This window comes from Schistocerca cancellata, chromosome 2 (genome assembly GCF_023864275.1).
Source record: "Schistocerca cancellata isolate TAMUIC-IGC-003103 chromosome 2, iqSchCanc2.1, whole genome shotgun sequence".
Taxonomy (NCBI): domain Eukaryota; kingdom Metazoa; phylum Arthropoda; class Insecta; order Orthoptera; family Acrididae; genus Schistocerca; species Schistocerca cancellata.
Window position 1 is genome coordinate 436,755,409 of NC_064627.1, and position 24,711 is coordinate 436,780,119.

Below are 24,711 nucleotides of genomic sequence, written 5' to 3' on the forward strand. Positions count from 1 at the left end.
ACTTTTGCCAACATATCGAAGGTAAATTAAAGTCACCATCAACTATTACTGTATGAGTTGGGTATGTGTTTGAAATCAAACTCAAGTTTTCTTTGAACCTTTCAGCAACTGTATCATCTGAATTGGGAGGTCAGTAAAAGGATCCAATTATTATTTTATTCCGGTTGCCAACAATGACCTCTGCCCATTGTAACTCATAGGAAGTATCTACTTCAATTTCATGACAAGTTAAACTACTTCTGACAGCAACAAACATGCCATCGCCAACCGTGTTTATCCTATCCTTTTGGAACACCATTAGGCTCTTTGCAAAAATTTTGGCTGAGCTTATATCCAGCTTTCAGTGCCTATAATGATTTGAATATCAGTGCTTTCTATTAGTGCTTGGAGCTTTGGTACTTTCCCAATGCAGATATGACAATTTACAGCTGTTACACAAATGGTTCCTGTATCTACGTTCTTCCTGTGTTCGGGCTGCACCCTCTGTGACTTAAGCCCTTCTTGTGTTTTCACGAGACCCTATAACCTAAAAAACCACCAAGTCCATGCCACACAGATCCTGCTACCCATGTAGCTGCCTCCTGCGTATAGTGGACATCTGACCTATTCAGCGGAACCCGAAACCCAACCACCCTTTGGTGCAAGTCAAGGAATCTGCAGCCTACATGGTCGCAGAACAGTCTGAGCCTCTAATTCAGACCCTCCACTCAGCTCTGTACCAGAGGTCCACAATCGGTCCTGTCGACTATGCTGCAAATGGTCAGCTTTACTTTCATCTTGCAAGCAAGGCTGGCTGCCTTTACCACTTCCGTTAGCCACTCGAAACCATAGAGAATCTCTTCTGATCCATCATTGGTACCAAGATGAGAAACCACCTGCAGTTGCCTGCACCCTGTGCTCTTCATGACATCCGGGTGGACCCTTTCCACATCTGGAATGACTCCACCCGGTATGCACACAGATTGCACATTGGTTTCCTTACCCTTCTTGTCAGCCAAGTCCCTAAGGGGCTCCATAACGTGCCTAATGTTGGAGCTTCCAACTACCAATAATTCCACCCTCTGTGATTGCCCAGATCTTGCAGGCTGAATGGTTTCCTCTGAAACAGGACAGACGACAGTATCTGGCTCAGTGACAGTGTCAGCCACCGACAGCACCTGGACCTTGTTTGTCAGACAGACTGGGAAGGCCTTACATGCGGCCACCTTGGAAGTCTTTCGTTGCCTGCTTTGCCCCCGGGTGACCTCCCAATCAACCACAGGTGAGGGGTTGGCCTCAGTGCGAGCAGTAACTGGGCTGGCCACTGGTGAGCACCGGTTGGAGGACTCTGATGTGCTGGACATCTGTTGGATCCCCATGGCCAGCCCACAACAGTGGTGCCCAACCACTGCAGCCTCAAGCTGTGTAACCAAAGCCATCGCAGCCTGAGGCTGAGAGCGAAGTGTCACCAACTCGGCTTGCATCCACAGACAACAATCGCAGTCCCTGTCCATACTAAAGACCATGGAAAACTAAACAATGCAGATGAACAGACTATTGGTACATGCTACGCAACTCTATTGTAGACCCTGATGAAAATGCATGAACTGTGTCTAGTAATACGCAGATATTCAAAAACCTAACTATCGAAGCACTCAGGTGAAACTAAATAGTTTAGCCCTGATTAGCAACTTATAATATGTCACAAAATTTGTTTACTTTCTGACGCAAACAAAAATGTGAGAACTGTGGCTATTAGATATTAAATTTACATGCAGAAACTCAAGAAACTAAACTATTAAAGCACACAGATGATATAATAAAATTCTCTCCTGGTTAGGAACTTGTAAATGTCACCAAAGCGGTTACTTCCCTGTTGCTGCATCTGTCTTGGTCAGCTATTACTACTGCTAATACAAGAGACATCTGAAGAACGTGCTGGCCAGGGCAACAGCTGAACATCCTCTGAGTGAGGTAGATCAGGACAGCATGGGCAACACATGAACTGCTACATCCACAGCCATATCTATACTCCACAGGCCACCTTACAGAATATGGTGAAGGCGGGGGGGGGGATACCTTGGGAAACACTATCTGTTTCCTCCTATCCTGTTTCGTTCATGAATAGTATATGGGAAGAATGACTGTTAGTAAAGCTCCATATGATATCTAACCTCACTTATTTTATCATTGTAATCATCTGTTAAGTGTATGTGGGAGGATGTGTACATTGCCTAACCCTTCTTGGAACATACTCCCTTGAAATTTCAACAGTAAACCTCTCCATAGCTCACAATGCCTTGCCTGACACTTCTTGGAACATACTCTCTTCATATTTCAACAGTAAACCTCTCCATGGCTCACAATGCCTCTCCTGTAACATCTGTTACTGGAGTTTGTTGAACATCTCTGTAATGCTCACACACCCAGTAAATGACCTAGTGATGAAACATGCTGCTCTTCATTGGATCTTTGCTCTCTCTCTCTCTCTCTCTCTCTCTCTCTCTCTCTCTCTCTGTGTGTGTGTGTGTGTGTGTGTGTGTGTGTGTGTGTGTGTGTGTGTGTGTTTGTGATCTATTAATCCTGTTTGGTAAGGGACCTAGCTGTTCAATAATAATTCAGAATTTGTTGAATGTGTGTTTTGTAAACAAATTCTTTCACTTACATTTCCTTGAGATTCTTCCAATGAATCTCAGACTGGCCTCTGCTTTTCTACTACTTTTTTTCTATATGGTCATTCCACTTTAGCTTCATCCAGATGGTTAAACTTAGATATTTTGCAATAGTTACTGTGTCCAGTAACATGTTGCCAATAGTGTGATTGCACAGCAGTGAGTCTCTTTGCCTATTTATATACATTACATTGCATTTTTTTACATTCAGGGTCAATTTCCAGACACTGCACCAATCGCCAAGCCTCTGCAGAATTTCCTGAATTTCATTATTGTCTGTTCCTATAGAACAGCATCATCATCCAAGAATAGCCTCACAGAGCCACTTATATTACCCACCAGATCACTTTTATAAATTGTAAGTAGCAGCAGTCTATTTCACTCCCCTGGAGACTCCAGAAATTACTTTAATGTTTGTCATTTTGTTCTGTTAAGAACAATGTGATCTATCTGCAAGGAAGTCCTGTATCCAATCTCAGGTTTGGTCAGATACTCAGGAGGCTCATATTTCTTTCACTAAATGAAATTAGGGAACTGTATCAACTGCCTTCCAGAAGTCAACAAACATTACACTAACCTGAGTGCCTTCGTCCACAGCAATCTGGATCTATGAAGGAACACAGTTCAGATTTCAAAATCTCTGTTTGGGAATTCAAGTTCATTTTTAGAGGGGAGATTTTCATTATCAGAAAAGTCCTAATACATAAGCATAAAACACATTTCATAATTCTACAACACACTAACATCAGTGATCTAGGCCTACAATTATCTACACCTGTCCAATGACAAATGGGAACACCTGTGCTTTTCTCCAATTGCTAGGCACCCTTCACTATACCAGTGTCCAACAATAAACTGCTGCTAGAAAGTGAGCAAGTTATTTCCTATAATTCCTGCACAACCTTGCAGGGTCCAGGTGAGCAGTTTTAATTCTCTCAAGTATTATGAGCTTCAGCACTGAAACAATTTTTGAAGACTTGATTCAGTGTTGCATCTTACTCCCTGTCATTTGTTTTGGTGCTGATATGATCAGTGAGTGATTGCATTTGGATTCTTAGTTAGATCATTTCTAAAACTTTTGCTTTGAAATTCAATGAATTCTCCTCACATCACTCTCCTGACACTCATTTTATTTCATTCAAATATTGTTTGCCTCCTAGACTTTAACTTTTCTTAAACAAGAGCTGAAATGCTCTTTGCTTTTGCAGCAACTTTCTAATACATTATCATGTTGAAAGATAATGTCATGGAACCAAGCCACCAACCATACCACAAGAGAAATGTAATGCCTGCTGTCCAAATTACTGTCTGTCTGAAGAGGTGATAATGCTGTGTACCCAACAGCTCCTCATATCATCACATCAGGTGTTGGACCGGTGTGATGATGACAAATGCATTTCGGCAGCATTCAATCTTCTCAAAACCTTCACACAAGGATACGTTCAGTGTGATGCTGTACACAGAACTGGAACTTGTGTGAAAAGCAGACCTGTTGACATTCTAGTGTCCAGTGTTGTTGCCTGGTGCACCTACATTGACACACTTCTCTCTACTGCCACATCAAGGAAAACTGCAACAATGGTCGCTGTACTGACAGTCTGTGGGCCTCCAGACATTACTGTACTGTCCTAGTAGATACTTGTCTTGCTGCAAAAAGCCCATTTCCTTACTCAGAATACATAACATGGCTGCATGATCCTGTACATAAGAGTAAACAATATGTCTGCCCTCTTGCGTGCTTGTCACATAAGGCCACTAAGATCCTGTACAGCACTGATTATGGCCCTCCTGAACCCACCATTTCCATACTTTCACAACAATAGTCAGATTCTGTGTAAAGTGAGTAGCAATGTCATGGAACAATAAACTGTAGTCTTGATAGATCACAATAGTGCTAGTGTAAAATTACAACACGTACTGATAAAAGTTTCTCCTTCTTACACGAGGCACAATGCAATCTTCTCACAAACAAGCAACATTCAAATGCGATCTCCAAATGGGAAATTCACTGTGTAATCTTTCCTTATACAGTGCAAATCAGCTGCCCCAACCTATATGTATTATGCAACCCACAACGCTTTCAAAAACAATAAGGGAGACTTTTATATTCTCTCACTTGCAATGCATGAACTAAAAGCCCTAGAGAAAAATGAAAAGGACCTTTTTGTAAGAAATTTAATGTAGTTAAATTTTGTACTGGGATATGTTTTCATTGGAGGCCACAGTTTTTGAGTTAGTCAAGAAATATCAATTTGAAGATCACTTTTGCACATTTTCCTTGATTAATTAGAAAACTGTGGTCTCTAGTGAAGATGTATCACAGTACTAAATATAACTACATTAAATTTCCTACAAAAAGGTCCTGTTCATTTTTGTTGTAAGACTAATAGTTTGCACATAGTGAGTGAGAGGATTTGAAAATCCTAAACATGGTATTTGTTGCTGTTGCAGGTTGCACAAAACCCATAGGTAGGGGCAGTTTGAATCAACACATACACAGAATATAGATGACATTACTCTTATCTATTTTGTGTGGTTGTGCTGGAATCCTTATTGCTTGTTTATGCATGTATGTAATACGCTTGGTGCCAGTTTGATGTTTGTTACGTGCTGTCTTCATGGTACAGCAATTTTAATGGCCAACAGTCTTTAATTTTAATATTAATAGCAATACTTACAATCTCTTCAGGGACCTTACACTCTTGAAGACAGTACTGCCAACAGTTCTAATGCTGTTACCACTCAGATCCCTGTTGAGCATTAAACAGTTGATTGTTAAGATTAATGAGTTAGGATTTGCTGATTGTTTTTAAATGATTTTCAAATGTATCATTCTAGAATTTACATCCAGAAAGTGGTAGACAAATATAAAACTAAAAATTATAAACATGTTGCTGAGAACTACCTAGTGACTTATTCTTGAAACAAAATAAGCTGAGCAGGGGCTACTGCAACATATACTGAGCAATTGAACTAGGGACATCTAGGCAGTAGTGTGTAGCACTCTCTTGTACCCTAACAAAATTGATAACCCATCAGAGCACTGACTCCCCGAGACACAAAAGCCAGCAGGAAGCCATCCTAATCCTTACCACTCAAGCAACACTCACAACTCATAGAGATTGTTTGGAACTGGATCCAAGCAGCAAATGATCTTGCTGACATATTCCTGACATGTGCAACAGAACTGAGGTCAGATTATTTGGGTAGGGAAGGAAAGGGTGAGTGTCAAGGGGGGAGGGAACTCCCTTGTCCCCCATGGTGTGATCCTTAAATCATTCTGACCCACTGAGTGTTGGGGAAATACAAACTCTTTCTGAAGACCCATCTCAAGAAATAGACACACATGATTAGATGATATTTTTCTGGCTCATTCTCAAGAGAGATGATGATAGACCAAATAAGAGGCCACATTTATTCCCATGTAAGAATCCTCAATGTCAAAATACCTCCATCACTTGCCTAGACAGTACACTACTGATCATTCAAATGCATTGCATCATGCAGTTTTCAAAGTACTCATGTTCTGCAATTGGCATGTAAGAAGGTGTATTGTGACTCATCAGTGTAGGAAATTATTTTTAATGCTTAGAGTACCCGAAGGTAATTTTCATGATGTATCTCTGTGCTCCATGGTGAGAGAGTTAATATGTAAATCGGTGGGTTCCCTACTACATACCAAGGAGGCGATTCTGGATGGCATAAATACTCATTGATTCTTGTTGTTCAGCATTGACACTGAGAGTGATTTACTGTATCATGTCCCATCTGTCCACCATCGGGGTCAGAAATATTTAACAATGATTCCCACCATCAACACATTTTTGCCCATGGTAGTTGGCTCTGACGGCAGCGGTGTTACTTGAAGCAACATACTATACACTGTCGAGATGGCAAAAACTGAAAGCTGCAGTGCTCTCATTACCATGGAGACAGGAGTATCTCAAGCATTTCTACTCACAATCTTGCCATGATCATACTAGGTAATATGATGTGTTTGTCCCATTCCCCATTAAACTGTCATGCTGACAATTGCTACAAGGTTTGATGATATCCCAGTTATGCAATATGCTGATTTACTCTGTTTGTGATGGTGGCAAGAGTGCTTTCTCCCATCATAGCCATTGTCTCTAATTCTACTGTTTGTAGTTAATGTTGAAGTTTTCCTCATGAGATTTCAGGGTTGATGTCAGATGATACTAACTTGTGTAATTGTGTTATTGCACACTTACTCTCTGATTACGTGTGTGTGTGTGTGTGTGTGTGTGTGTGTGTGTGTGTGTGTGTGTGTGTGTGTGAACAGTTGAAAAGTAGTCAAATTGATAAAAGGAACTGGTGCTGTACATGACATTAGGCAGTAATATAGTATTTACAAACAAATTTAAAAAGAAATGACTGAATCTCATGCTTTATCAGTTGAAAGTTACCTAGTCTTCTCTCAACATACTTCCATAGGTTCTTTGATAAGCAAATCCCAAAATGATCTGGTCATAGAGAACATTTTTGTGCCAGAATAATCCATGGAAATTCCAATGGATATACAGTGTTTGGAATGGAACTAACCTGATGATGTAACCATAATTTACCATTAGAGAACAATGAAATAAAGTCTCACACTCTGAAATTGTTCTGATTGGTAGTCTCACTGTTCAATGACTGACCCAACATTGCTGATTTAAGTTGGATATTTGTTCACTAAAGTATTTTCCAGCAATGAGCAGGTCGCTAACAGTCCTCTTCATATTATTAATCATTTCTTAGTAAGAATATGATTATTAAAAGAGTTTTTGAACATTCAAGTACTACACCAAGTAAGGTACCATCCCTAGTAGATTTAAATAGCAGCAATTCCTCCAAAATAGCCTCCTATCCTGAAGCTGAATGAATGCTGAGAGCAGGCTTAAAAGGAAGCTGCAAGAGATATTTACACATAGATGTTTTCAGGGCTAAATGTGAACTTTTATGCCATCAAATCTTCATACTAAAGTGCAGTACACATAGATGTTTTCAGGGCTAAATGTGAACTTTTATGCCATCAAATCTTCATACTAAAGTGCAGACGTTGATACCAAGATGCTTATCAAGTGACTGCTAGTCACAAACTTTTTGTCTGACACACTATCATAACACCTGCTGCTTGGTGATTATGTAAACTAAAAGAGATGTTAACTGGGTGGGGGCTAGATACCAGTTGATGACCCATTGTTTGGTGGGAGTCTATAAAGCAGGTGAAAGAATAATGTGAGTTGGAGTTTTAATTTGTAATAACTTTTTCATTAATTTTCAGAAAATGTAAACCACTTATCAGAGAGAGTAGGATTAGGGCTATCCAATGAGCTAGGTCTTCTGTGAATAAACTTTTATTAGCTCATAGCATTGTGTATAATCACTAGATATTGGAACAACTCCAACTACAGATCTCTCATAAAGGACAATGTTTTATGGAAAACTAAAACTAACTATGCCATGGAAATTAGTAGCACTTAAATTTGTAATCTTAAGCTTTCCTGGTGAATCAACTGTTTGTAATGTTTTGGATGTCCCTCCATGTGCAATTGTCTTCATAACATGACATTTCAACAGTGTGTTTTGCCATCATCTTTGGGTGACACCTGTAGAAAGAGCGTCTTCACTACATCCTACCTCCTTTAACCCATGACATCTACCCAATCAGTACCCATTCACACAAAGCATTGGGTGGAGTGGTGAGGGATGGTATTTCTCAATGCTGGGTGCAAACCTCAGTCTCTTGATTCTTCTGTAGTCCCTGTCAGGCACAAAGGTGGCTCTCAGTGAGCACTGTGATTTTAATTGGCTGAGCACTGGGTCCCAAAATTTGCTTAGGGTGTAGCCACTGTCTCTGTAGATCAGCCCATTGGCCACTCAAATTTCAATAGTCTCCTCTAGAACACAGTTGTAAAACAATGAGGTGTCTTAACACTTCCATTTCTTTATACTGCATTGAGGCCCCTGTAGACATGCAATGTGTTTTATAATTGCAGATTTTGTCAGTTCTTTAATTCAATATGTATTCTGTGTTCCTTGCAACTTTTTTGATTGTCCACACTGCCTGCCCAATATAAGCCTTACACAAATGCATAGAATGTAGTAAACAGCTAGTTTATGGAACCCCAAATTGCCTTTCACCATAGCTAATAATGCAATTTTTCATTGGGAACGGAAAACGCATTTAATGTTATGTCAAGCCAGGATTCTGCCAATTGTATTCCATACTTTGCCAGCATATGGCTGATATGGCACTGTCTTATCCTCCTCATCATGTTCTATTTGCTTGGCCTTTGCTTTCTGCCTGGAGACACATTGGATTTGTCTCCCACCATATCTGTTCTTCTTGAATATGTCCTTAAGGTGGTTGAGATCCCTTGGTACACTTTCTTCAGCTGATACTGCATGAGACCTGTGTACCAGTGTACATAGTACACCCCCACATTATGAAGGATGATGGCAGCTGGCAGCATGCTTTGCTGTGTCCCATAGTGCCTTTGTTTTGTGCTTGACTAAGATGTCCAAAAAGAGGATTTTGCCATTTTCCTCACCTCCATGGCGAATTTGATAGTGGGGTGCCTAGAGTTCAGATGTCTTTACCTGTATGTGGAAAACTTGTTTATGGAGGATTTTGAAGAGAAAGCTCTGGAAACAGCTGCGTTGAAGCCCATATGTTTTTTCACGCATGTTGGTGACACGTTTGTTGTGTGGCCACATGGGAGAGAAAAACTTTAGAAGTTCCTCCAGTATCTGAACTCTCAGCACTCCAGTATCAAATTCGCAATGGAGGTGGAAGAGACTGGAAAAATACTGTTTTTGGACATATTGTTCAAGTAAAAAATGGATGGCGTAATGGGACAGTGTGTACAGTAAAGCCACCCGCACCGATTTGTATCAGCATGCTGCCAACTGACATCATCCTTCATAACGTGAGGGTGTACTATGTACACAGGTACACAGGGCTCAAGCAATATTGGATGAAGAAAGTTACCAAGAGACCTCAACCACCTTAAAGGCATATTCAAGAAGAACAGATACTGTGGGAGACAAATCCAGTGTGTCTTCAGGCAGAAAGTAAAGGCCCAACGAATAGAACATGATGAGGAGGATAAGATAATGTCATATCTGCCATATGCTGACAATGGATTGAATAAAATTGACAGATTCCTGGTTTAACATAACACTGAATGTGTTTTCCATCCTCTCTGGAAACACAAGCACTATTACCTATGGTGGAAGGTGACTTGGGGCTCTGTAAATTGTGTGTTTCCTGTAATCCATGTAAATAGGTAAGAAATATATTGGGTACACTGTGCGGACAGTGAGAGAAAGGTGCAAGGAACATAAAAGACACAATGAACTTATGCAAGCAACAAAAACTTGTGGTTGCAGAGCACTGCACGGCTACAGGGAGCATAAAGAAACGGAAGTGTTAAGAGAGACTTCATTGTTTTGGGACTGTGTTCTGAAGAAGGCTATTGAAATCTGAATGACCGATGGGCTGATCTACGGAGACAGTGGCTACACTCCAAGCAAACCTTGGGACCCATTACTCAGCCAACTAAAATCACAGTGTCAACTGAGAGTCAGTTCTACATCCAATTGGGGCTACAGAAGCACTGAGAGACCATGATTCATACCTAGTCTTCGATGGTGCTGTCTCCCAAAGACTCCACCTATGCATCATGTGAGCAGGTAGTCGGGGAAGGTGCAGGGGGAGAACAAAGTATAAAGGAGGTAGAATGTACTGAAGACACTCATTCTACAAGTACCACCTGAAGATGATGGCAAGGTATGCTGTTGAAATATCATGTTATGAAGACAACTGCAGCCAGCTGGACACTCAAGAACAGTACAAACAGTGTCCAAATAATCTAGTGACCCATGAATTTCGAGAAAACACTGCCTAGGTAGAAATTTTGACATTTTTAGTAAATGGTGTACACCTGCTACCATTCTAATTATTGAAAGGAGAAAAAGAAACAGTTATGTTAAGAAGTAGAATGGTAGCAAATGGCGTAATTCCATTTTGCTACGTTTCATGCTTAGTTAAGGCTGCCTTTCTAGGTTGCAATAGTAAAACTGTTGGTTTTGTTTCACACTCCTTTCATGTATTATGTATGTGGTGTGGCCCTTGTAATCTTTGTCACATTGACATAACATGCTTCACTGTTTTGAATTTATAGCTGATGAGAGATCACAAATTCATATGAAGGACTCCAATGAAGAGTGAGTCAACATCAATGCTTACTAATCAGTTCAAACCATTCAATCAGAGAGAATTCAGTCTATTGCAAAATTGGAAGAAATGCATATACAGTGTCTGAATTTGCCCACAAAAGGTCATTTATTTAGATTGTTCATGAAGATAAAATAATATACCCAGTGATAAGCAGGTGTGCAGTCCAACAGGGGGTCACATGCAATAACACCACATTTGCTGGTACAACTCAGATGCAGCTGTAGGGAACCCATATGGATTTCAGCGGTGTTTGGCCTCAAGGTGGCATTACAGGAAAGGGTAGCTAATGTGAGTGTCATGTCAGAACGGCTTCTTAGATACCCAACAGCTGAAATGGGTTTAGTAGGTTGTTGTCAAGCACAACATCAGAGTAACATGACAATACTAAATAGGTGGTAGACTCTGACGGATAGAGCCTGTAAGTAGTCGAACACCAAGATGATGATTAAAAAATTAATTAGCAAAAGCTTTTGGGGTTATGGTCATGCCAGGTTGGATCCAGGCACATCTCTAGTGCTACTCCAAGTTGGCAGTGGCAACAGCAGAGGCAGCAGAGATGGTGGTGATATAGGCATCACAGCAGAAGTTTACACAACTAGCATGACCTGGAGTGAAAGTGGTGGCTGCTGCAGGTCTAGTGTCATTAGGTGGACTTGCCTATCTCCTCAATAGCTTGCTGAGCATTGTTTTATTGGGCACCGCTGAGTTATTGTTTTGCATACCCTCACACAGTGCCACAGTCACTTGGCCAGCAATGATGCAATGCTCATGTTGGGCTGTATATTATTACATTAATGTAGTTACTGAGCCATCCCTGAGCCAAGTGGGCGCTGAGGATCTATTTCATCCCTCCCTGCTTCAGAAAATGGGTACACTGATTTGGGGCAGTTTACCTTTATTTACATTCATTTGCTTACAGCCTATATAAAAAGGAAAACAAATAAAAAAGGCAATTCTGAAACGGTCTCTTTATAATTTTATCATTAGGTGGCACTGCATGGTATTTCATTACCTCTAGATGGTGCAACACAAACAGTATTGTTCCACTTACAGTGAGCTAAAACTGTCACAGTCAGTGTCAGCACTAGTTGATTAGTGAAAGGATGGTGGGACTTAGTTGTGAAATGTTCTCCATTTGTAGCAGGAATGGCAACACCAGAGACAGTTGCTAGAGATGAGGTACCCAGAACAATACCCCAGTGCAAATAGTTGTGATATTGCTGTACATGCTGCCATAAGTGCTCCAGATGGAAGCAGTTTTGTTGAGCCATAAGCAGATGGTCCAGGCATGCAAGAAGAGGCTGTTCAGGTAAGGCAAATTAAAATCAATCAACACCTTGTATGTAATTATTATGGCCTTAATGTACACAGCTGGATATGTGAAGTTCAAGGCAGAATTCACTCCCTCTGCTACTTAGTACTTTTCACCAATTGTCACCCAGCTATTTGTGTGAGAGCTGCCAGTTGCGGCTACAATGTTGGAGAGCCTCTATAAGTGGCAGCACGCGCTACACATGGCATTCACAGTTAGCTAAGCAAGTTTCACAATGGTAGAGTGTGCTCCCCAATGACCTTGAAAAACAATACAATGTCATACATCATCCAGTCACATTAATGTGACCAGTGCATGTCTTCGATGTCAATGTGCAATAACCATTCACAGATGTGTGATGGGGGAGGGGGGCGGGGGCGCGGTGAAAAATAGTGTTGCTGTTGTTGTAATGCAGAAATGGAATGATTCATCTGAAAACCAAAAGGGCATGATCATTGACAACAGTGCCAACGGTGAAAGCATTTCTGAAATGATTAACTTTGTAAACTGTTCACGTGCTGCAGTTGTTAAAATATACCATGCTTAGCAAAATGGTGCTATCCAAAACTGACACCAAGGCAACTGTGGTGCACCATGGACCATAGATGACAGCGATTAACAACAGCTGTGGAGATGAGTGCAGGTGAACCAACATGAAGCTTTTGAGCAACTAACTGCCAAGGGGCTACCAACAGTATCTCCTCAATGACCATTCTGCACATGGGCCTCAGCAGCAGGTGCCTGTTCATGCACCCATGCTGACTGCTGCTTGTCAGCGACGAAGACTGGAATTTACATGCCAGTACCAAAACTATCCTTGGGGACCATGTCCAACCCTACTTGTAGTTTGTTTTTCTTGGCATGATAGTATCTACCAGCAGCAACATGTCACACAGCTCGCAGTGCATGTGCATGATACAAAGAGCACCAGGATGAGTTTAACATACTCCCTTGGCCACCAAACTCCCTGGATTAAAACCCAGTCAGGAGTCTATGAGACCACCTTGGTCAGGCTGTTCATGTCCATGGATCCTCAACTGAGAAACCTAATGTAGCTGGCCATGGCACTAGAGTCATCATGGCTCCACATCCCTGTTCGTACCTTCCAAAACTGACTGTCTCCTTGTCTGTCTTGCAGTGGTCCATACTGCAAAAGATGGTTATTCAGGCTTTTGACAGGTGGTCACATTAATGTGACTAGTCAATGTATAAGTACACCTTACATTGCCTTGGTTGTAGGAGTCATAGAACCCCATCCTGGAAGTGCTAAAACGTCTCTGGCACATTTTTTTAAAAAAATTCCAGTGGCATTGAGTCGTATTGGTAATGTCCTCTTGGCACATCAATGTGATTTTGAGTCTAACCTCTTGTGATAATTTAACTGACGGTACTTACTTCACAAGTGTATCATTGTAAAATAATTCCATTATCCCAAGGTGAGCAAAGTTTTCATAATATTTGAGATAGGGTAAGCATCCATTACAAATTGTTAATTAAGTGCCGGTTGTTGCATAAAATCAATTCATTTTGCTTCCACCTGTGATTTTTTTTAATAAAATAATGACAGAAGTTCTCAAAGGAAAGTACTCTCTTTTATGATACAAGTATTGCACTGTTAATGCCTGGAGATGGCACACAGTCCAATATGGATTTTTATATTTTGATTACTTATTTACAAGAGCAATAATGTCTTGCATTATTGGAGTGATTGAAAACGGTCTGGGAGGGTTAATCAAGTCTGCATACTCCTCTAATAATTATACAATTTCTTCTTTATCATTGTCCAGGAAATAGAATACTTTTTCCACAGTCCAAGTGATTTGGCAGATTGCTCTGGTTGAGGATTCCACAAATCCATTCCTCTGTCTTTTTTTTTTTTTCTCCAGCAATCTCCAGGTTTGTTGTGAGCACAATCGCATGATAATTCCGCCTCTGCTGTATAAAGTTTATCTAGGCCTATAGGTACCACAAAGCTCCCATCTCTTTCCCATACATACAATATGATCTAGCACACAAAGCAGTGCACCTCATCCAGTGCCTCATTTTCTGCTGAACTTATCAACTAGCAACTCTTCTAACACTTTCATATGAATTAGCTTTCCTATATTTTGTGGTATGGTATCACTTGACTTAGCCCTAAGGGACCATGCCAGCTGTCTAGTTGGCCTCACCTGGCTAAGGATTTGCCTGTAGCAGTTTGGTATTTGCAACAATAGCACCCAGTTGGAATGATGTCCCATCTAGCTCCATTACATGCTTCTCTAAATCAATCTTTCAATTATCTGCTGCAAAGAAATCAATCCTGAAAACTATGTCATAGGTACTGTCAACCTGGGGAAACACTTTCATCCTAGCCTGGAAGTCATCTTTCCCACTTGGAAACTAACCCATGCTAAACTTAGATAATTTTCTCAATCCCCTTCTAATCCTCTTAATCTGGAACATTAAGGGTTGATGTTCTCTATTCTACATACCCTCTGCTAATTATTTGACACTGTCTCCAAGCGGATTTATATTTTTTCCCCTATTATGCCAGTGACACAATAATCCACCATTGGTGTTAGCTATAGGTTTCTCATGTTTACATTTACAATGTGCAGTGATTATCGTGCTCCTTCAGTGGTACCTTCATTAAAAGATCTTGACGAAGTTGGAGAAAAAACAAAATATAGAGCAGTTTTCAGAGGAACTGGATTCAATAATATAAATTATGTTACAGAGAAATACTGGAGAATGAATCACAGATAAAACTTCAAGTTACCGATCTTTCCTGCAGTTATAGAGACTAGTTCCTTTTTCATTATATATATTTATTATCTAACAGCAGCTAAATTTGTACTCACAGTGTCTCCAGGTTGGGCATTCCGATCAGTGTTCCATCTGTTAGATAAGCTATACGGTTGTATGACATGTCACTGAAAAAAATGGAGAAAGTATTTCAATTTTATCAAAAAATGTATAGTTACATAAAATACTAATTAATATCTTAATTCAGAACTTTTTCCAAAATTTAAAAGCAAGCTTTTGTAGTCTAGTTATACAGTCAAACCTTGATAACATGAATTTCATGAGACCATGAAAATTAAATTGTTGTACCAGGGTTATTGTTATAACGAGATTTTGTTATTGTGATTCGGAGCAAGGAGCCATGTTTTCGTGGCTGAGAAGTACATTGCTGTAGTACTTTTCTGATGAAAAATAACAGTAAAAGTCAAATAATGAAACACGTTCTGTTCACTTCATTTATTAATACTGTACCTGTAGAATATCTTACTTTTGTGTACAGAAAAATTCACTTATTTTCCTCTGTTTCTTTTTCTTAAAGATTATCTTGTGAATATTGTCTTTATCTCCTCTAATGCACTCAATTGCTGCACTTAAGCACTGGGGATTGAAGTGCTACTTGCTGAATGGTTTCCAACTGACCTTTAGCTCCATCAGAGGAGGGGGATTCACTCTTATCACATCACTGTCATCATCAGAATCTTCAACAGGTGAATTACCCTTTAACTCCTTGATGATTGATTCATCTGTATAAGCTTCAAACACCAGTACCTCATCATCCACTGAAAAGTATTCAACTACTGAAGCATCTATGGGTTTACCAGTAAATGCTGAATACATCTCCAGATCACTTTGAATATCATCCTGCGTTATTTCATCCACACAACATTCTCACCAACATCTTCACTTTTGGAAATTCTTGCATTTTTCCAGCAGTTCACAATCACATTCACCTGTATATTGTTCCAGGAACTAGCAATCATGTCACAAGACTGCTCCACATTAAAACTGTAGGGATTGCTCACCTTTCTTTCAATATCTGCGATTACGTGTTGAACTAAACGTGAATGGTATTTTGTCTTAAAGTTCTTAATTATCCCCATATATAATGGCTGAAGAATCGAAGTACAGTTCAGGGGGAAGAAGCACAGTTCTTCAACAGTGGCATGTTGTTATGGCACTACAATTATCAACCAGCAATCCAATTTTCTTATTCTTCATTGACATCTCTTTATCAAGCAAAAGCAGCCACTCACTAAAAAGAGTAGACATCATCCATGCTTTTCTATTTGCCTTGTAATTGATTGCAATAAAAGAAATCACATTTACAGTACAACTGCAGCAAAATCACCAAGCAACTTAGCGAAATCTAAGGCTTTTTGACATATCAATGGCCATTAAATGGTTAATTCTGTGCATGCATCTCATTAAACCACCACAGTGTAGCACTGTCCACATTGTCAGTTACAGCCATCTTCATTCTTTTTTTTTTTTTTTTTTGAGTGATTAAATTTGCAACCTACAAAATTTTCTTTAATTTCTTTTTGTTTTTTAAGGAATGTAGCTAACATTGATTGTACAAGTCCATACTTCCTCACCCCGTCTACTTGTTTCATTCCATTATAAATGTCTTTGAAAACCTCCATTTTTGTCTCCAACCTTATTTGTTTCTGACTTCCAGCCATTGTCCAAATCTTAGCGGAGTCCAAAGCATTTACATCAACTACAAACATTCAAAGACTGCAAAAATCACAGAGATAAGCTACATGTGAGCCCAACAAAACACTTCTGTCTGCTACTGAAGCTCAACAATGGAAAAACTAAACACTCATCCAAAAAAAGGAGCTCTTTGATGTTTGATGCTCCACACAGCTCGCCCGCGGCTGTACACTATTCCCTTTACCACTAGAATAAATACAGTACTGTAGTATGTAGCAAAGTTTCTGGATATAAAGCGCTGAAAGTCTAGTAGCTAAATAAACTATACCTACTGCTATAGCAAGCTGCAGAGAAGTACGAAATAGTAAATTCCACGAAATTTTGTCTTCATTATAACAGGGTGTTGTTATATTTACTTCTTCATCATAATGAGGGGTAATTATCATAGTACACATAGGAAATCAGCAGGGGCCATATAAAATTATTGCTGCACCCGAGTTTGTTGTTGTATCGGTAATCGTTATATGGAGGTTTGACTGTACTACTCAAGTTTACACTGCAAGCAAGTCATTCTTCAGTATACACATGACTACGGAAGTGTAACTGTACTTGAATTTTAATACAGTTTGTACTGTTTCCTCTTGGTTTTTAAATATTCCATCTTCTCCATATCTCCCTATAGCATACAACTATTTTCCAGAGGATTTCAAGCGTCTTACAATACTCTGCATTGTCAAGAGCTTATTGCAGTCAACAGATCCTGTGACAGTATCTTGACTGCTCCTGCTGGCTGCTGTGGCTGAGCAGTTCTAGGCTCTTCAGTCCAGAACTGGGCTACTGCTACGGTTGAAGGTTCAAATCCTGCCTCAGGCATGAATGTGTGTGATGTCCTTAGGTTTGTTAGGTTTAAGTAGTTCTAAGTTATAGAGGACTGATGACCTCAGATGTTAAGTCCTATAGTGCTCAGAGCCCTTTGAACCATTTTGACTGTTCCTAAAGCAGTCTGACCATTAATTACGAGATACTCCTTTCTTTTCAATTCTTTTATATATTATTCTGGCCAGTAACTTTTATGCACAGGCTATCAAGCAGATTAAGCTATAAGTCTCGCATCAATCTGCACTTATCTCCATGATTATTTGGATGATATTTGTCCAAAAGTCTGATGGCATGTCCCCAATTTCATTGAAAATACGCTCTAAGCTGTATCTGGTTATCACGTCTCCCTGTGATTTTAGAAGTTCTGCAGGAGTATTATCTAGCTCTCCTGTCTCTACAAGTCTCCCAAAATTGTATCTGACACTAATACTGGATCCCTTATGCCCCCAAATCTACACACATTTCATCTTCTGTCACATTACAGGAAGGTTGTTACCCTATAGAGGTACTCAGTGTATTCTTTCCAATTATCCACTCTCTCAACTGCATTTAACACTGGAATGACTTTTAATTTTAAATTATCTGAAAGTTATTTTTACTTTTCTATGTATTCAATTTGTCCTTCTGCAAACATTTCTTTTTCATTTATTTACTTTTTCTGCTCATCCTATTATTCAATTTCTAAGTGGCTTATACTGCTGCATTCATTTATTCTCCTGAAAATTTTGCATTTCTTTTTTTATCAATAAATTGACATACTTCTTTGCTATACACAATTACATTTAAGTTACCTTTGTTGTAACTACATTTTTTTGTTCAATGTCTGTGATTATGCTTTTTCCAGATGTTCATTCCTCCATACCTAAACTAACTACTATGGTATTCCATACTGCAGTATCCACAGGCACTGAGAGTAGTAATAGAATCTGATAAAACAATGTTATACCACTAGTTAAAGTTTCAGAGGAAAGTGGTTATGAAAGAAGTCAACTTGAAACTTCCAAAACAGATCATGTATAATTTTATATAACTTCCTGCATATTATACAGTATCATATTTCAAAACATATTTTTAATGTGATTCTTCAGGATGTGCAAAACCATTTAAGCCAAATATTACACAGCAATTTAACAATATTATGAAAACTTCAGATTGCTGCTCTCCGTATAGAGGATATGTTGAGTTGCAGACAGGAACAACAAAAGGACTGCTACACATTTTAGCTTTTGACCAAAAGGCCTTCTTCTGAAGTAGAAAACACACACACAAACACAGCTTACACACACATGACCACTGTCTCTGGCCACTGTGTGTGTGTGTGTGTGTGTGTGTGTGTGTGTGTGTGGTGTTTTCTACTTCAGAAGAAGCTAAAGTGTATAATTCCCTTTTTGTTGTGCCTGTCTGCAACTCAACATGTGATCTATATGGTGAGTAGCAATCTATCCTTTGTAATTATTCCATCCTGCAGTTTCCATTGTTTGATACTTATATAACCTTATACATAGCAGCAATAAAAGAGAGGGCACTGTAAGCAGTTCATATAATACTGTAAACTGTTTTTCACCTTCCACATACTCACAGTGTCACTAAGTTACGTAGCCCAATGAAAGCACCGTGGGAAATGTTGCTTATCCTTTGGCGTTTAAGATCACTGCAGAAGGGAACAATAATAATCATCATCATCTGGAAGTTTCTGCTGATTTAACAATTATTACAAGATACAAACTTTGTTGAAATTATATTATGAATGGGTAGACAAAGTCTTATCAAATTAAATATGTAAGCTTTATAAAGAGTCAAACAAGTAAATGCCAAATTAATACAAAAACATTTCACAACTCCTAACCTAAGCTTTTAGTTTCAAATGGTAAAATGTCTTACAAAAAACACCCAATGTGAAAATACAATAAAATGTAGATAGTAAAAGAATAATATACTTATCAGCAGACATAATCACTAACAAATATGGCACACACATTCATTTACATAATTCATCACAAGAGATAAAATCTATTTATTGCTAATCAGGATTGTCACCTCATGTCCCTTGTCAAGAAAGTCATGACAGGACTAATTGGGAATGAAATCTAAAAGTATGTTGGAGGCTGTAACTGCTGTCATTTGTGATTGAATGAGTTACCTGTCCTTACTTTACTGTACAGTAGTTACATTTTCAAAGTACAAGCCATTGTATCATGAACAGTTATATGTTTGTCTCTGGTGACTCTTGTTTTATCGTCATTGGCTGTTGCCCAAGATGTACTTCTCTGCCTAAAATTTCACATATTCTAATACTGGAAACACCATTTGAGGCTATAATGATTCAGACAGTTAAAATCTCAAAGAAGGAGCAGGAGGAGTAGGAGGAGGAGATTAGTGTTTAATGTCACATCGACAACAAGGTCATTAGAGATAGAGCACAAGCTTGGATTAGGCAAGGATGGGGAAGGAAATTGGCCATGCCCTTTCAAAGAAAACATCCTGGCTCTTGCCTGAAGTGATTTATGGAAATCAAGAGAACCTAAATCAGGATGGCCGGACGCTGGTTTGAACCATTGGCCTCCCGAATGTGGGTACAGTGTGCTAACCACTGCACCTCAAATACGCTCAGTTAACCAAACTGTTTATATGTATACATGCAACAGTCAACACTTGCTATTACCAAACTGCCACTTAATATTGCAGAGTTGGGCTGACATGTATTTCTGAGCTCTTAGTTGGGAAGAGTTGGCACCCTTTGCTTTATTTAGCACCAAGAGCTGCAATTTGTCTAATTTTAATCCTTCTTTTCTATTGAAGTTGTTTTTGTGCTTTAGGATTTCTGGTGCCTTTCTGTACATCTGAGTGTAGCAATAATTTGATCTTGATAAAACCATAGTATTCGAGAAAATGAATTCGATGGTTCCCTGGTCCCAGTGTATGAGATGCTACTGTCTATTTATCTGTGTTGCTCAAGTAATGATTGCTCTTGTGTTCCTTAAAGATTTTCATTGTAGTTCCTATGTACACCAGACCACATGTTCAAGGGATTTTTTAAATATTTGTCCTGTGGCAAGCATTGGTTGGAAGTCCTTCACAGTGTTTAAACGTTCAAGTGCCTTTCTCTGAGTACTCTGCTGATGCAATCCATAAGTGTTCTTATGAATCAGAGGAAAACTTTACCTATAGTTGCTTCTTATTGAACTAGAAGCTCAGATATTTTAAAGTGTGGTGCTCTATTTACCTCTTTGTCAGAGTAGTCATTTATTCTGAAAGAAGTTCTTTAATGACTGAGTTTGTCCTCCAAGTACTATGGTTCACAGATTCTCTTAGCCTAGTCAACCAATGTTTCAGTCACTACTCTTTTCTCCATTTTATGAGTGACTTACACTTTGAACTAGTAACTTTTTTTCCTTTTTCTTATATTTACAACCTGCATGCACACTTTGATACCATAATGAATTCATCAAATTTAAACAGCTATGTAATAGTTTACACCGAAATGCGTTCATCGAAAGTAGAATATTTGATAAGAAGAAAGTTACAGTGATACACAAATTCTGTACAAAAATGAAAAACTGAATACTGTATGTTAGATATACCAACTTCATGCTTCTGTTACATATATGGAACTGTATTTTATCTTAGTAGCCTTAATTTCATACAAAAACAGTTTACAAACAAAACATGGGTTACAGAACTCTCTCTGGAGAGCCATTTAAGCCTCATATACACATGTAGAATACTGTAAAATATTTGACTATTGCAATTTGATATTAATTACTATCTGACTTATACAGCAGTTAATAAGGAAGTTTTGGTTAGAAGCCAAATAGAAACCTCAAGACTACATCGAACTGGACTCGCATTTGGGAGGACGACGGTTCAATCCCACGTCCGGCCAACCTGATTTAGGTTTTCCGTGATTTCCCTAAATCGCTCCAGGCAAATGCCGGGATGGTTCCTTTGAAAGGGCATGGCCTACTTCCTTCCCCATCCTCCCCTAATCCGACGAGACCGATGACCTCGCTGTCTGGTCTCCTTCCCCAAACAACTCAACCCCAACTACATCGAATTCAAGTATACTTAATATCCAGACTGAAACTGGTAGGAATTTTTTCTGTTAACACTGAAGCCACTAATTAGCTAACTTCTTTAACGACTGCCAATGTGCACTAGAATTTATATTTGCCTCCTATTCTATTTGAATTATATGCATTATTTCATCAAAGTTTGCAGTATAATAGGTCATCAATGCAAAATACTTGCAACATCGTTTATAATTAAAGAGAAATTATGCAGTTCTTCATAACAAATGTAAACATATACTGATTTTTGGCCCTAGTATTCATTTTGAACTATGTGGCTACTATTAAATGAAAAAATATTTGATTTTAACTCCAATTTATATTAGGAAAATAACACAAATTATATTTTACTTGTCAATTAATCAAATGAAGTTTACCTTGTTAATTTCCATTATTATCTTGTTTCACCCTTCTAAATTATTTATTTCACAAACTACTTATATATACTCATCAGGAAATAATGTACTTAAATTATACTGTCCACAGTTTATCTCTGTGTGTTAATTTTGGATTACAGGTTTGGAAATTTGCGTCTTAAACAATACTATGGATTGTTACTAAAACTACAAATAGAAGTGAAACAGCACTGTCATTACACAGATTGTAGCCAGTTTCCCTAACCAGTTTTCAGAGAGTCAAGGTGCAGTCAGTTTTTAACACCAATTGCACCACCTACACAATAACAAAAGAAATCACTGTAACTTCTGAACTTTCATTGACGGTTTCTACAGCGTGGCAAGATGGCTACACTTCCTTACAGCAACATAGCATGAACAACAGGACATCAGCAACAAAGCAGGTATGAAGATCTAAAAGTTGAATTAAATTCTACCATTGAGTTTACAAGACCCAAGAACTTTGCTAACATTTTCATTCTTATTAGTTTCAGTCAAAATTTTTGGTAAAAGCACGTCGTGTATGGTACCTGGTGGAGGAACCTTTTTTATCATTCTTTTTTGGAGAGACCACTCAATGAGATTTTGAAGTGAATGTTACTATTTAGTAGTTTGAAATAGTCATATTTTCTAACATTCCCAGCAGTAATGTTACACATGGCAGTGCATTAAATTCATTCATCTCTTAATTAAATGTACACACATCCTCCTCCTGTCCTCTCTTTATCAGAATGAATATTTCTGTTGTTCAGGGTTTTCATTGTACACATATCTGTTACTGGACTATATAGCAATATAACAGTTACACATATCTGTTATTAGACTATATACCAATATGACAGTTGAAGGCTAACCTTCCTAACAAATAATAGGTGTATTCCTAAAAGGTGGTACCTCTACAGAAAGAGATTTCATAATGTGTCAAAATATATCTGCTGTAAGTTACCTCATTCAGCATCAGTTTATCATTTTGTAATATTTTTGAACATAAGTTAACTAACAAAAATGTACTAACTTGCTCTTATTTCCTGTAAGCACATTATTGTTATTGAATGTTTGAGACTACTTCATTGTTGGGCTAATAGTTTCAACATTCTTGTAAAGCATTTAGGTAGCAGATGTGACAAAATTTTTCTCTACTGAAACACAAGGTCTCGTCCAGTATAAATACGACCAGGATAGCTACTCTTTATTGGAAGAAATCTTGATGATTATTATAGCCACTGAAATTAAAATCATCATTTCTGACTCATTAAATATACAGTAGTATATTATAGCAGTAATGAAATAAAAACTTACAGTGCTTTCAGTGAAGAGAGACCATAAAAGCCCATTGGCTCTAAGCTCTGGATGTTGTTACCATGTAGATGACTAGAAAAAAAAGAGAAAAATGACTATTTACTCTCTTTAAATTGAAAATTAGATGTCTACAGTTAAAAAGTTCAATCGCTTAAAACATTGTTGGGATGCTACAAATCCAACTGCAGATGGATACTACAAGCAACTTGTTAAAAAATATACAACTCATGTACACACTCTCTCTCTCTCTCTCTCTCTCTCACACACACACACACACACACACACACACACACACAGAGAGAGAGAGAGAGAGAGAGAGAGAGAGAGAGAGAGAGAGACACACAGAGAGAGAGAGAGAGAGAGAGAGAGGGAGATGAGGTGGGAGGGGGGGGGAGGGGGAATCTTTTAACTTACTCTGTTTCCTGTGTTCTACCAATGAATCAATCAACATTATAAATTCATCAAACATTAAATGTCCTGTCGTAACTGCTGCTGCAACAAAGATAATTTGTAAACTATATTACATTTGTAACAAAATGATTGCTAAACTTTTCAACTAGTTGAAACTTCCTGGCAGATTAAAACTGTGTGCCGGACCGAGACTCAAACTCGGGACCTTTGCCTTTCGCGGGCAAGTGCTCTACTGACTGAGCTACCCAAGCACGACTCACGCCCCGTCCTCACAGCTTTAATTCTGCCAGTACCTCGTCTCCTACCTTCCAAACTAGTTGTTCATAAATCCATACTCAGCAATAAAAATAAAATTTCATGGTTTTATTACTGAGATGGATAGTATTCACACCATTCAGGATAACTCTGCAAATATTAATGAAAGTTATTTTATTCATGTTGGATCTTCTGAACTACACAACCATAGAATGACAGTTGGTGAATACGGCTGGCTGTGTCATTCATCAATTATTGATGAAAGAATTATATTCAGTCTTGGAGTTTCTGACACTGAATTAATGTAACATCTCACAAGAGTCACTTCAGATCCAGCAATAAAGTTGTTTGCATTCAACATGTAATTCATCAGAATGAATTCATTTGTTCACAAAAAAACAAGGACTGAAAACTGTCATGAACTTAAAAAAGAATATGTTTGTTAACACTATGTCATGTGACAGCAACTACTCAGCAATGCACCCAAGACCGACAGGTTGCCAGGGTACCCGTCTATCAGCAGCATCACAACATGGACCAGTGTACATTGATGTAAATGAACACTTCAACCAATATACAAATACCAGCATGTTTGCGAGCTAGCTTAAGGATGGATCTACAGAAACTCATTGTGTCAGAATTGTTTTCTGTAGTGTCTTTTTTGCTATAGATGGCACTACAGTCAAAGGTTACTCTGATCATGTCACTGCTGGTACAAAGAGTGAGCAATTATTTGCCTGGCATGTGCATA

General features: G+C 38.7%; 1 protein-coding gene across 1 annotated transcript in view; it reads right to left on the minus strand.

Annotated features, from left to right (window-relative positions):
• The window catches only part of LOC126154821 (G-protein coupled receptor GRL101-like), a 354,933-nt gene that overhangs the window by 63,525 nt on the left and 266,697 nt on the right, over nucleotides 1-24,711 (minus strand). Inside the window, exons 16-19 of the mRNA XM_049916187.1 lie at nucleotides 23,295-23,366; nucleotides 19,113-19,184; nucleotides 15,055-15,126; nucleotides 5,330-5,401 (exon numbers count right to left, since the gene is read on the minus strand). Coding sequence (XP_049772144.1) covers nucleotides 5,330-5,401; nucleotides 15,055-15,126; nucleotides 19,113-19,184; nucleotides 23,295-23,366 — 288 coding nt within the window. The remainder of the gene's footprint in view (nucleotides 1-5,329; nucleotides 5,402-15,054; nucleotides 15,127-19,112; nucleotides 19,185-23,294; nucleotides 23,367-24,711) is intronic.